The sequence below is a fragment of the Rattus norvegicus genome, chromosome 7 (genome assembly GCF_036323735.1).
Source record: "Rattus norvegicus strain BN/NHsdMcwi chromosome 7, GRCr8, whole genome shotgun sequence".
NCBI lineage: Eukaryota > Metazoa > Chordata > Mammalia > Rodentia > Muridae > Rattus > Rattus norvegicus.
The window spans coordinates 10,198,286-10,211,259 of NC_086025.1; the positions used below are offsets into that span (position 1 = coordinate 10,198,286).

At 60.4% G+C, this 12,974-nt stretch overlaps 1 protein-coding gene across 7 annotated transcripts; it reads right to left on the bottom strand.

The window, feature by feature from the left end:
* Positions 1 to 475: 475 nt before the first annotated feature.
* Positions 476 to 12,278, bottom strand: Midn (midnolin). 7 transcript variants are annotated; one of them, XM_006240913.5, is made up of 9 exons: positions 10,431 to 12,278; positions 8,484 to 9,114; positions 7,363 to 7,450; positions 7,119 to 7,181; positions 5,059 to 5,187; positions 4,645 to 4,962; positions 4,307 to 4,445; positions 3,439 to 3,702; positions 476 to 2,505 (listed from the first exon to the last, which is right to left on the bottom strand). In XM_006240913.5, exons 2-9 carry the CDS (start codon positions 8,717 to 8,719, stop codon positions 2,228 to 2,230), a joined length of 1,515 nt encoding a protein of 504 aa, XP_006240975.1. In that variant the 5' UTR covers positions 8,720 to 9,114; positions 10,431 to 12,278; the 3' UTR covers positions 476 to 2,227. The 7 variants fall into 7 exon arrangements, with proteins under 7 accessions (XP_006240975.1, XP_006240973.1, XP_006240974.1 ...); XM_006240911.5 differs by having other exon boundaries at positions 4,307 to 4,448; positions 10,431 to 12,242; XM_006240912.5 differs by lacking the exon at positions 10,431 to 12,278 and adding an exon at positions 9,436 to 10,399 and having other exon boundaries at positions 4,307 to 4,448.
* Positions 12,279 to 12,974: the final 696 nt, after the last annotated feature.

Consider the following 12,974-nt stretch of genomic DNA (forward strand, 5'->3'; position numbering starts at 1 on the left):
CAGGGGGCGGAACACGCGCGAAGGTGTGGCCACCAAGAGGCAGGTCACAAGAGCCTGGGGAAGTCTAGCTCCCTGAAAACCTCAAGTCGCGGCTCTCAACCCCCTCCGGCTGGTGCAACTCCCTCTCCAGCCAGGGGCAGAGCGTGCGGCTCCCACAAGCACTTCCAGTTTCTGGGTTGGAGCAACGCCTCCCACTCCTGGAAGCTGGGAAGCCCTGCCTGCCCCAGCACTGACTCCCAAGTTCCCGTCTTCAGCCCACTTCAGAGCCAGGAACTGAGGGTGAAAGCGTCGCCCAGGGCAAGCCCCAACCCCACGCCCAAAGGGACTTCCGGCCTTGGGTAGCAGGAAGTGGCCGGGCCCTCCCTCCCTCCGCCCTAAGTAGCTTCCTGCCAGTCCCAAGCTGGGCAATGGCCTGGGAAACCGTTTGCGGGAACCAGGGCCTGGGGACTCCGAAAGGAGCAAGCCAGGACTAGAGTTCATGTCTCGTTTTCATTTATTTGAAATTCGGTGCTCGTGTAAGGTTTTTCTTTTCCCCTCAAATTTTATTTCAATAAAAGGAGACTTGGGCGAGGTGGATTCCCCATAGCCGGATTCTCCCCCTCCCCCCGAGGGTGGCTAATGCTATCTGGGGATGTCTTCACAGGGAAGAGAGAACTATGGGTGGGCTCCTGCCTGAGGTCTCCACCCTCAGCCCAGCGGACATATCACAGGCAGCTTAAAAAAAAATCCTAAAAAAACCAAAACACACATTTAAATAGGTATTTCAAGACAGCTTAAAAAATGCACCCACTTTCCCCCCTCCCTTTTCTTTTTGGGAAAAAAAATAGAAAAAAAAAAACAAAACAAAAAACCAAACCGAATTCTCACTTGGCCTCTACCATTCAGGATCCCTTTCCCACCCACCCACCCCAAAAACCTTTACAGCTAGTCAACACACGTTCACATCCCAAACCATTAACGGTTTAAACACACAGTGGGGGAAGACAAGGATGGGTTCACAGCCTAGATCAAAGGAACCGTGGACAGGTGGAGTCTAGACAACGTGGACAGGCATCAGGGGTGGGCACACATCCCATTTATCACAAAAATCTCAAAATGTGGAGGAAAAAAACCCCACAAGATCACCCCTGCTGTATGGGCCCCAATCCGAGGGGAGGGCTCTCATCCATGGAGCCAATGTGGATCAGCAGTGCGCCCGCCCTCCCCAGGGTGGGGTTAATGCAGTCACAGCTCAGCACCTCTCTTCCCATCCCCAGCTGCAGGCTGGGACTAGAGAAGAGGTACAGGGGTGTCTCTCTGGGCCCCTCCTCCTACAAGCTACCCCAGTTTCTTTTCTTTCCCCTAGAGGATAGAAACCATTACTGGCTCAGTCAGAAAAATGAAGTCTATAAATAGTCCCTCAAGCCCCATTGGGAAGGAAGGTTAGGGAAATAAGTGGGTGTGTGGAGGGAGGAGACCAAGAGGCCAGTGTCCAGGGAGGGTGGTGCGAGGCCTAGCCTCCTCTCATGAGGAAAAGGAGCATCCCCCACCTGACTAACAAACAGCCCCCCTGCTCCAGCAGTCTCCATCGAATTAGCTTGTGGCAAGAGCAAGGGCGGCCAGGCATAGTGGCAAAGCCTGTCATTGTAGCACTTGGGAGACCGAGGCAGGAGGAAGGCTGTGAGTTAAGTGGGCATTGTGGACAAAGGTATCCTCTGTGAGTGTATCTAGTAGCTTTCCGGGATGGGAGGGGTGGGGGAGCCAGCTGGCCTGGAATGGTGGCCAAGTCTGCAGAGGGGAAGGGGAGGGGGGCGCACTCATCCTGGGGTCCCCAACCCTCATCTGTAAAGTGCTTGGAGAATCTACATTGAGTTTAAAAACCTGAATTGGGTTATGGAAGGGGGTGGGGAGAGCTAGGCAGAGCGGAAGGGCTGGGGTGGGTGGCTTCCTCCGTCTGGGCCATCTGGGAACAGACTGCTACATATTTGGAACTGGAGAAGGTGGGAGGGAAGGGCCCTGTCTCAGAGGCCCTGACCATGGTAAGGGAAGAAAGACAGGTGGGCACGTGACCAGGGATGCAGGGTAGACAACCAGGGGAGGAGCTAAAAAAGAATCAGAAAGGCTGGTAAGTGGCAATGGAGGTGACCTCCTGCCCCTCCCCCCCAGAGCTGGGCCGCTCAGCGTCCAGTCTGTGTCGTCCTCCTGCCCCGTGTATGGGGTAGAGGATGTTCAGGCCCAAGGGGATTCTTTAAGCCACCACAAACTCGGACTGGATGTCTGGGTTGACTTCAGGCTTCCAAACGGAGTCCTCGAAGTCGAGGCCCAAGCCTGTGGCCTCGCTGGGGCTACCTCCACCCCCACTGCTGCTGCTGTCACTACGACCAGCTTTGCGGCTTGGGGTCCAGTGGTAAGGACCCCGGGCGTCCCGCCGTGCCTTCCTTCGCAGGCGCTTCTGCTGCAGCAGGAGCTGGAGGCGTTCCACTTTGCAGCGTGTGGCACGGTTCTCTGTCTGTCGCAGACGGTCTCCTACAAAAGGAGATGGGCACCTGTTAATCTTGAGCCCCCCACCGTTGGCAGCAAGGACCTGGTGATGTGCGGGGAAGCACAGGGCGCCGGCCTATCCTCCAGTCACTGGAGCATGCTGGGAGAGCAGGCAGGGCTGTGGGCTGAGTAAGTGTTGCAGCACAGGGGTTTAGTCACAGAAGAAATGCAGGAAGTAAGCTGGGCTTGGTGGTGCACGCCTTTGATCCCAGCATTGGGAAGGAGAAGCAGAGGCTGGGGGATGGAAGTGAGTTCCATGATGGCTGGAGTCCCATAGCGAGACTCTGTATCAAGAGCAAATGGAGAGAACTATGCAAGGCATGGCCAGGTCACCTGTCACCAATCATTTAGGAAGCAGAGACCCAAACACGCCAAGTTCAAGGAAACCCTTGTGAAAGTAACAGGGTTGAAGGCTTGGCAGAGCAGAAGCAGCCTGCGTGGCCGCTCCCAGTGAAGGCTGGGGGCCTTGCTAACAAAATACAAGAGCCTAACAAACAAAACCTCTACAGGAACCAGCGTCCAGAGTAAGTGGTACAAAGCTTGTACCTCAGTTTCCCTCCTGTGAACAGGGCTCGGAGACAGGTGATCTAGGTGGGGCACGGTGTGCACCACCACCTCACAGCTTGGGTAGGGATGGGGTGGGCATGTCTGGCGAAATCTGGGGGGCCAGAACTAAGTCAGCCATTCATGGAAAGTGCCAAAGGCCATCTGGAGATGGGCCTGGGGGGGGGGGGAGGAAGTGGGGTGGGGGGAGCCCTGCAGGGCTCACAAGGAGACACTGTGTAGCAACAGTTGCCTCCTTTTCTCCTAGCTAGGGAAGGTGGGGGGGGGAGCAGCTGCCAGCTCCAGGGGGTCCCCCCTGAGCCAGCACACAGAGACAGCCTTGAAGAAAGGCAGGCTGGGCGGGGTGGGACTCACCAGGGGGCTTGCACATTCGGATCTGGCTCTGGCCCTGGAGCAGTGATGGGGTTGCCAGCTTTTCACAGGAGGTAGTTTTGGGGGTGAGGTCAGGGGCTGGTGAGGCAGGTGAGCACTGCGCGTGGCAGCGGAGCTGGGTCAGTGAGGCCGGCATGCCCTGGTAATGCCTTGTGGCACTTAGGAGGTCATTGAGTATCTGCAGAATGGTGCCGATGTCACGCCGAGGCCGCCCACTACTATCCTGGCAGTTGGGGTGCAGTGTGCCTGTAGGAGGAAAGGATCATGAGCCCAAGCAATCAAGTTCCAGAGGGATGTCAGCAAGGGGAGGCAGGGTCCAGGTCTGGTGTGTACACCTGTCAGCTTAGCTACTCAGGAGGCTAGGATGGTGTCTCAAACTCCAAGCCACTGCTGGGCTGTGCTGGCATACTCCTTTAATCCCAGCACTTGGGAGGCTGAGGCAGGCAGACAGATCCCTGCAAGTTCAAGGGCTACAGAGAAACCCCATATTGAAAAACAAAAACAAAAACAAAAAACAAAAAAACCCTCCAGCCCAGGAAGATCCTATCTCAAAATACCAAAAAGCAACCAAAAAAACCCCAAAAAACCCAAAGTAGGCTTGGAGCTTGACTCAGGGTAGAGCCTCTGCATAGAGTCCCCATGAGGAAGGGGCTGAGGGTGTGCCTCAGTGGGAGGCTGGCCTAGGCACCATCCCCAATGTCCCAGTGAAGCACACGGAACCATGCCCTATACGTCTGGAACCACACAGGTGCATGCCCCAGATTCCAGGGGAAGATGTTTAGTGAGCACAGCCAGCACACAGGATCTCGAGTTTGAGATGCCAATGCCACTCGTGTGTGGTGACACCTACCAGAGAAGGTCCCTGAGAAGACCCCTGGAGCGTGGTTCACGAAGCTCTCAATGACTGCACCGGGTTTGCGGGATCGGGGGGTGGGGCTGCTGCCTGGGGTGGATGTGGTGTTGCTGCTGGCGGGTGGAGAACAGTCCGTCTGCTGGTGGGAGATTGGCAAATGGGTATTGTTGTGATGGGTCCATTCCTCAGCTCAGATTTCCCCAGCCTCTAGGGCAGTCAGTGTGTCAGGGACTGTCCAAGGTTCCAGACGTGCTGTATCAGCTCAACAGCCTTTGATACAAGGCTACAGCTGGAGCCCTCAAAATCTTCCCCTGTGTAAGTATCTGCATCCTCACCTCAGGACAAGTCGTGGAGGCTGCATGGGATTGGAAGGTGCCAGCGGTGACAGGTGAGGGGGACACAGGCGAAGAAGGGCTGCTGGATACTGGGGGGACACGGGCGGCACTGGACACGGGCCGACAAGGTGAGGATACTGGGGTAGCTATGCTGGAATCTCCCCGGGCAGCGGCAGCAGCTGCGGCAGCCGCGGCCAGCACATGGCGGTGCTGGAGTGGGGCGTGTTGGGCTGCCAGTTGCAATTGTACAAACATCATGTGATCCCCAACTCGCAGGGCCAGGGTCAAAGGCGATCGGCCTGACAAAAAGTCACTGACCTGCAGAGAGACGTGGGGGACCTCATCAGCCAAAGGGGCTCTCGTCGACGATGCCCCCAGCCCAACCCAGCCCAGCTCTCCCCCACAGTGTGTGACCTGGGGCCTCTCGCCGCCCCTCTCTGGGCTCTGGGGTCCCTGTCGGTGCCACGGACGCTTAAATAAAATCAATCTGTATTTCCGGAAGCCTCCTCCGGCAGCCCGGCCTGGCCCGGGTGTCGCTGGGGGCTGTGGGGGGACAGAGGTGGGTCAGATTGGAGACTCCGGCTCTTCCCAGCCAACCTGGGTCCTTTAAAGGGGAAACTGAGACCAGGAGGAGCCCAGCTGATGGTCACTGCCCTCCCTGAAGAATCAGTCACTTCTCCCTTTCCCACCTCAGTCCCCAGATCCCGTCTGCAGGTCACACAGCATGACTGTAGCAGAGGAGAATCCTGGCAAGCTATCTTTCACAGCTAAGCCACACCAGAGGCAAGCTGAATCCCGAGGGGACTCCTCAGATAACCTTTGCTTCCCCAAGATAAATATTTGTGTGTCCTGGGCTGTGAGGAGACAAGGGGAAGCCTGGAGAACTGTCTCCAAGGGCCTCCACATGCTCTGGTAAGCAGCTCTCTGACCTTCCAGTCACTCACACCCCCCCCCCATGGGGGCTGATCTGTGGGGTTACTTGACCCCTGGATACACTGGGCACTCTCTCTCCCACCTCTGAGGACCTGGCTATCAGCCTTGTTCTCCCCAGAGGCATTGGGGGGGGGGGTGAGAGGTTTCTGAGAAGTGACATAGAGGCTGTGAGTCACAGCACACGGCCTGGCAGAACTCCCTCCCCTGGCTCTGCTGACAGGGGGCTGGAGGAACCTTCTCCACTTGGGGCCCCGTGGGGACAAAGAGCTGAGTGGACAAGGAGGCAACCGACCCTGAACTCCCAAATCCTGCCACAGACCCTCAATCCTACCCCCTTTTCCAGGGAAAGGCCTGAAGTAGCTTTCTGAGCACCGGGGGTCGCCCCTTCCTCCCGTGGGGAGGGCAAATGGGAGGCCAGGTGAGAATTTCCACTGTGGGAATCTCAAGGCTCCACCCATCAACCCCCTCTAACTTCCTCATGCCAGGCACACCCCCCACAGGCCGGCAGGCAAATCTGCCCAAAGCTGGCCCGGAAAAAGCGCCTGCGTCTGGTTTCTGGGACCTCCTTGTTCCCAGGATCCTTCCCTGAGAGGCAGGGCCACCCAGCTCCAGAGCCCTTGTGCCCCCTACACGAAGAAGCAGGGCGGGACACGTTTCCAAACAGGGAGTGAAGGCCTTCCGCGGTTAGGTTTCCTGCACTTAGGCCCAAGCAGGGAGTCCAGGGCTCCTGCCCAGTTCCCTCACCAGGCCAAGCCAGCAGTCTGTGCGCCCCACTCCCCAGAGTAAGCTAAGGGCACCCCAGTCACTGTACTAGAAAAGCTAGGGGCTGCTAGAGAGGAGTGCCCTGTTGTGGCCAAGAATATGAGGAAAGTAGGAGGGAGGGGAAAACCGGCAACAAAACTGGGAGTCCTCCTCAGAGCCAGGCCCAGCCTCCCTCCTGGCTGCTTACTAAATATTTTCTTAACATCCTGCGGAGGCCTCCCTGGCCTAGGGCTGGGTGCCCCTGCCTGTCCCTCCCCTGGTTGGGGCAGAGAACAAAGACCAGAGAGAGGAGGAGGGGAAGATGGGTGACTCCCCACCCCTTTGCACTAGCAGTGTAAGTTCTGTCATCCTGCTTCCAGAAAGGTGTGAACGAACGCACCGACTGAGTTTTTATTTTAGGGGGTACATACTTCACAGTGGGAGAGTTTATGGGGCTGTGGAGGATCCAACCTCCAGTGGGGATGGACCAAGGTCACCCACAGTCAGGGCAGGTCGAAAAGATTAGCCCTTCCCCCCCACTGTGGCAGCCACCGTGGGAGAGAAAACTTCTCAAGGTCAGGTGGTCAGGTGCTGGGGGAGGCAGGGAGGAAGAGGAAGCGGGGTGACCAGGCCAAGCTGGCACCAAGGCGGGGCTTTTATCCCCTCCCCCACAGGCCACCAGGGAAGCACAAACAACTGGAGGCTCTCTAAGGGTGTCCTGAGAGTTGCCAGGTTCCTAGGCGTGGCCACTGCCTCTAGTCCCCCCATCCCCTGGTTAGGGCGAGGTGGTGGGTCCTTACCTGGGTCTCAGTCAAACTTTCCAGGGCTTGCATAACGGACTGCTCCGGCCTCGAGGCCTGGGACTACAAAGAGAGGGAGAGTAGAGTAACCTCAGAGTGGGTTTAGAGCAGTGAGTGGGGAGGGGGCCTTGCGTGGTAGGGGCGGTGGGAAAGCTATTTGCAAGGGCAAGATGGTTGAGTCTGTGGAGTGGGGTGGCCAGGGGATTATAGAAGCCTCCAGGGCACGCGCCCCTCAGTCATTTACCATGAGGCCAGCTTCCACCGTGGGCACGAGCGTCAACTTGCTCCCATCCCCCACGCCGAATTCCTGCAGCTTCCCCGAACTGAGCCGGCTGGGGGTAGGAAGGAAGAGGGTGAGACGGGAGACAACACAGAGACGCGGAAGCGGAGGCCGAGGAGGAGGAGGGCTGTGCGTGCCCAAGGAGAGGGGAGGACAGAGGAGCGTTTCCCACCCCACTGCTCTCCAGACCCGAGTGTCTGGGGAGGCCTACTGGTCTCGGGAGCCCCCTAAGCCATGACTTAACTTCAGGTGAAAGCACTAACCGCATCTGCAAGGGACAAGAGACTTCTATCACCTGAACCCCCGTGGGCTCTTTGCCACCCTCCCCCGCGCCTCTCTTCAGGCCAGCTCCTGCCTACAACTCTTCAATTCTTGCCCGGGCTCGTCTTTGTGGGCGCCGCGGGGCTCCGGCCCATTTAGTGAGGCCTTCGGGGGCTCTGCCGACCCAGGCTCCCCCTCCTCCCTCCTCGGCGCAGGCCCGCTGCTCAAACAAAGGAGACCCTCCCCCTCTCGCCCCTCCCCCACTGGGGGCCCTCCGCTGGGGATGGACATTGCATGTCCCCAGAGGCCCGCGAGGGGACGAGGGGGGAGACTCCCTGGCCTGGAGGCGATTTAAATACCAGGTGGGGGGTGTGGGGAACCGAGAACAAAGGGGGGGTTGAGAGACGCAAGTGATGGGGAGACAGCCAGACGTAGAGGGGGCCGCCAAGCAGATGCGGAAGCGGCTAGACCGCCGGCACAAGAGGGGGTGGCTCTGCTTCCCCCCACACCCCCCGTCGCGCAGAGAACGGACCCCTCCTCGTGCCGTCCCGGGGGCCCACAACTCCCCTGCCACCCCTGTATTTCCCGTGCACCCTGGAGGCCCGCAGGGCGCTTCTGCCTTTGTGCAGACCCCGGCGGGGGAGGGGGCCCAAGCAAGTAAGGCCGAGCAGAGGGCGCCCGAGAGCGCGCGGCGCGCCCCCGCCCCCCGTCTGGCTGCCCCCTGCTTCCCCGCGCGGCGCGCTCTTTGTTCCCGCCCGGGGCCCGGGCCCGAGGGGGCGGCCCGGTGCCAGGGGGCGCGCAAGCGGGGGCGGCGCTCTACCTACGTGTCTTTGTGAAGCAGCGCCAGGCGTTCCTTGGGTACTTTGAGGCGTTGGGACAGCCTTTTGCGCAGCCCCTCCACGGTCTCGTCGTGGGGCACCGAAAGGTCGTAGCGGGTCCCCGTAGTGCTGTGGATCGCCAGGCTCATGGGTGCGGCCGATTCCGCGGTCGTGCTCAGCTCGCAGGCGCCACCGGGGGCCCCGCGCCGGCAGCTCCGGGCGCCGCCGGGCTGCGGCTCCATCCCCGGCGCGCGCAGGATAACTGGGGGCCTGCGGGTCGCCTCCAATCCTTGCCGGGACTCCCCCGCCAAAACAAGGTCCTCCTCTGCTCCGTGGGCGCCCAGGGACAAGAGCAGTGCGTGCGCCCCTTGGGGAAGGTCCCAACGTTAGCAATAGAGCCGGCAATCAAGAATCCGAATGGTGCTCGGGGTCGCGTGGGATCCTTGGGTTGCGCCCCGGGGTGGGGTCTGCGATCCGGTTTCTAGGGCGTTTGACAGCGACCAGGGTACGGCACGGGGAGGGTCCAACAGAAACGGGGCGAGCTATCCTGGTTCGCACGGTGCCTGGATCCCTCTCGGGTCGTGCTACCCCGCGCGTCCCTTCCCTTAGCAACAGCCGCAGCCGCTGCTCTCAAGATCTGGGGGTGAAAGTACGAAGAAAAAAAAGTTATCATGTATCAACGTTCCAATGGGCGGGACCACCGCCCCCTCCCATTCACTACTTACTCCGCCGGCCAGGCGGCGGCCAATCAACACACACAGACCGCCCAGTTCGTCGCGCTACCGGGCCAATGAGGATCGCCGCGGGGCTACCCCACGTGGCAGCGAGACCCTCCCCTTTGCTCCGCCCCGTCCCTTCTGTGTCCAATGAAGGTGCCAAGAGGGTTGGGCTGATGCCGCTCCTGACCAGCCCCCGCGACCCCCACCCGCGCCCAGAGCCATTCATAAGGCCCAGAGACCTCAACAAAGGGCGGGCGGGACCTCAGGGTTGCGGACCCGAGTTCGAGGACTTAGCACCTTCACTCCCCTCCCCTCCGCGCGAGCATAACCCCTCCTGTACGCCACCGGAGCGGTCTGGAGAAGAGCGAAGGAACCGGCCATTGTTCCCGACTAAGGAACAGGAAATCGTGGGGCCATCCCGCTGGGTCTGTCCGGGAAGCGACAGCCTGCGGAAGCTGTCGCTTGAGCCTGAGCCTCATGGCCAAGGGTCGCGGGCTGGCCTCTCAAGGACAGGACAGTCTTCCGCCCCCGTGGGTGGGTGGATGCAAAGATATTGGAGAACCTGGGCGGGACCCACAGCTTGGGCAGGGCCCTGCAGCTCGGTGACGTGGCTTCGATTAGATCCGTCCCTCCCGAACCAGTGCCACTTCGCGTCCCAACCTAACCCACCCTATTTTTTTCTGCCTCCCCCCTCCCAATCACGGGTCGGCCCGTTTCCCGAGGTGCGCCCGCCCAAGCCGTGACGTGACGCGGCGTCCCCGGCTGCGCCCGCGCGCGCCCCGCTCCGGGCAGCGGTGAGTCAGCAGCCCCGGCGCGCCCTCTGCAGTCCCCGCCCGGGAGCGCTGCCCCAGTCCCGGGGGAGGAGTGCTGTGCGTCTTGGCTAAGGAAAGGGCGCGCCTAAAATTGGGGGTCCGCATGTAGGGAGACTCCGTTGAGAACCTTCTTAGACTTACAATGAGAAGACTAAAACTGTACATAAAGGGAAACTGAGTCCATCTACAACTAGTTCAAGGTCACTGGCTGGGAAGGCGGAGTGCAGGGGGGGCGTGGGCTGCGGTCCCGCCAGGGCGGTGCCCATTGCGCGCGGCCCCTCCCACCACACAAGTTGGAGGGCTCTGTCCTGAGGCACCCTAGGTGCGGACGGCTCAAAGAACAAAGAAAGAGTGGGGCACCCTTAGAAGTTCACGGCTGGTGGAGACCCCTTTCCGCTCCGTGCGGCCCCGCCCCTACTCACCGGGTGCCGTAGGTCCTGTGTCACCACTGCTCCAGACGACCTGCGTATGGGTCGTGGTGAGAGGTGGCCGTGCCGGTCTGGGGCCGGCCGGGCGGCCCCTGAGCCTTTATCCGCGCCGCCTTCCCTGGGGTGGAGTTTGGGCGGGCAAGGGGCGGGGGGCCGGGCTATGGTGACGCATCTCCCCCACCCCCCGCCTGCTAGCTTGGGACTGGGACACCCGGCCCTAGGGCTTCTCGGCACCCACAGAGCAGTGGCTCGCGGGTGCCACCGGCTTGGGTAACTCCTACCTTCCCAAGTACTGAGGTGCACCTCACATTAGGATGGGGATTGGGGGAGAGTCTGGCCCGCTTCCCTGCTCCGCCCCCTTTCCTGCTGGCCTGGTGCTTCCGCCTGGGGGCGCCCGCGTGTGGAAGTGCGAGGAGGGGCCGAACGGGAAGGGGTTCCTTAGTCAGCAGCCTGGGTCCAGGAAAACAGGGCAGTGTCACCTGCTAGGCAGTGGGGTGCCCCTGACAGCTGCCTGATAGCCTGGCCTCCGCATCCTTTAACGATGACCTCAGAGGCCATCTCTGTGACCATTCAACCATCCCTGGCCTTGCCTAGGCCAGTCACCTGAGTGACCTCTATGAGTAGCCCAGTCCCTAATGCACCCTAACCCTACACCACAGCATAGCTGGTTCTCGCTCTGGCTCATGGGTCCCAGAAGTCAGCTCAGGTCATTGGGCTTGGCAGAACGTGTCTGTATCTCCAGGCTCCTCTGTGTCAATGACAGAGTACCAGATAACCAAAGGAAAGCCTCCTACAGGAGCCTTCTGCAACCCCACACATGTGGGGCCACACCACAGATGGCCTTTACGGTGAACACTCACCCACCCTCTGGACCAGGAAGTCAGTCCTTTGTCACTTGAGTGGCCTCCACCCGCAGCTTCCTGAAGATGACTGAGTGTGGCCGGACCCTCCATCACTGCCCTATCCTACCACCCCCTGTCCACTTATCCAGCCTCCTGCACTTATCGGGGCTGAGCACCCCTACCACCCTGGGTGCCCCTCCCAAGCCAGTTCCTTCCTAGGTCTCCCTCCTGCTCTGGCTGATCACTCTGGACAGGCATGCTGGGCCCCCAGCACACAGGCGTGCCCGACACTCCCAGTCTCCAAGGGTCATGGACAGGCCAGAGAACACTTGGTGGCCCAGACTTTGAGCAAGGGACGAGCAGGGGTTTGCTCAGGCAGTCCAAACTGAAGCTGTGGAGGGCAGAGGTCAGAGGTCAGAGGCAGGGTGGGCCTCCCATCGACCACAGGGAAGGGATGGCTGACACCATTCAGACGGAAAGCCGGTGTAATAAATGCAGGGTGCCCAGACTTCCTGCTTCCTGGCTCTTCTTCCTTTGTGGTCCTTTGTCCTTAGTGTGAAGCCCAAGACTCAGTGATCTGTCTAGGCCGTGCCCTCCAGGAAGGCCCAACCTCCGGGACCTCAGTCCCGCCCTACTGCCTGCTGTCCCAGGACACAGCCCAGCCAGGCTGTCCTGAGGTCAGGCAGCAAGGCTCACACTTCCGTGTAGGAGACCCTCCGTGTTTTGGTGGGAAGATATGAGGGATTCACACTACAAGGTATAACAGCCCAGCCTGGGCTGTTCTGAGGGCCTCCTGTTGACATCTATCCAGCCTGGCCACTCAGTCTGGTGACCTCAGTGACCTCTGGGGCCCACACACTGCTAAACTTGAGCAGGGCAAGGTGTGGACCTAGAATGACCGTCCTGTGACTAGCCTGGAATACCCCCAGGCTGCAAGTGTCAGAACGGAAGGGTTCTAGCACACTCATGCCTAGATCGGGCACACGGGGCCACAGCGAGTCACCCACACAGGGTCCTGATGCGGTGTGACAGGCCACCCAGGCCCCAGCCAGCCCGCTGGTCACTGTCCAGGTGTTCCAGATGATCCAGTGATGGCAGGCTCAGACTCACTCACCACCCTGGAAGGCCTCACCCCCACATTCCACACAGGCTCCTGACAGGGGGGACGGGAGGGCAAGCCAGCATCATACCTGGCCACCATGGGGGTGGGGATGGGGATGGGAGGGATGGTTGTACAAAGGGGTGGGTTGCCAAGGCCACCCCCTCCCAAGTCACCCCACCCCACCACCCCACCCAGGGCCAGCTAGGGGCCTAAGTGCCTAAGGAGGGCCTGGGAAGGTAGCCAGCCAGGCTAGGGCCACCCACGGGCTGGGTGTGCCTAGGGCAGGGCCTCTGTGGGAGCAGGTGGTTCCCGCCTCTTCCCAGAGCCTGAGGTGGGGCAGGGGGCCTCAGGGAGGGCCTAGTTGGGCCTGGTTGGTGGTCAGGGCACTTTGCCTGGCCTGCAGTTCTAGCCACACCCACTCTTTCATGCCCTGCCCTCAACCCTTGGCCATCCCACCCATTCTGGCAGGCAGCCCCACAACAGCCAGCCACTATGTATCCTACCCAGAGTCGCAGGGTGCCTCTGGGGACCCAGTCAGATGGGGGTGAGGAGAGGCTTGACTTTGTGCTACCCAGTTAGAGACAGAACACTCTG

What these genes read in the sequence shown, in the direction of transcription:
- Midn (XM_006240911.5), bottom strand. Translation starts at nt 8,719, where the DNA reads ATGGAGCCGCAGCCCGGCGGCGCCCGGAGCTGCCGGCGCGGGGCCCCC. An exon ending in CGGTGGAAGCTGGCCTCATG is followed by an intron (nt 7,182 to 7,362) that starts GTAAATGACTGA and finishes CTCTCTTTGTAG; the next exon opens with TCCCAGGCCTCGAGGCCGGA. An exon ending in CTTCTCAGGGACCTTCTCTG is followed by an intron (nt 3,703 to 4,306) that starts GTAGGTGTCACC and finishes TTCCTCCTACAG; the next exon opens with GCACACTGCACCCCAACTGC.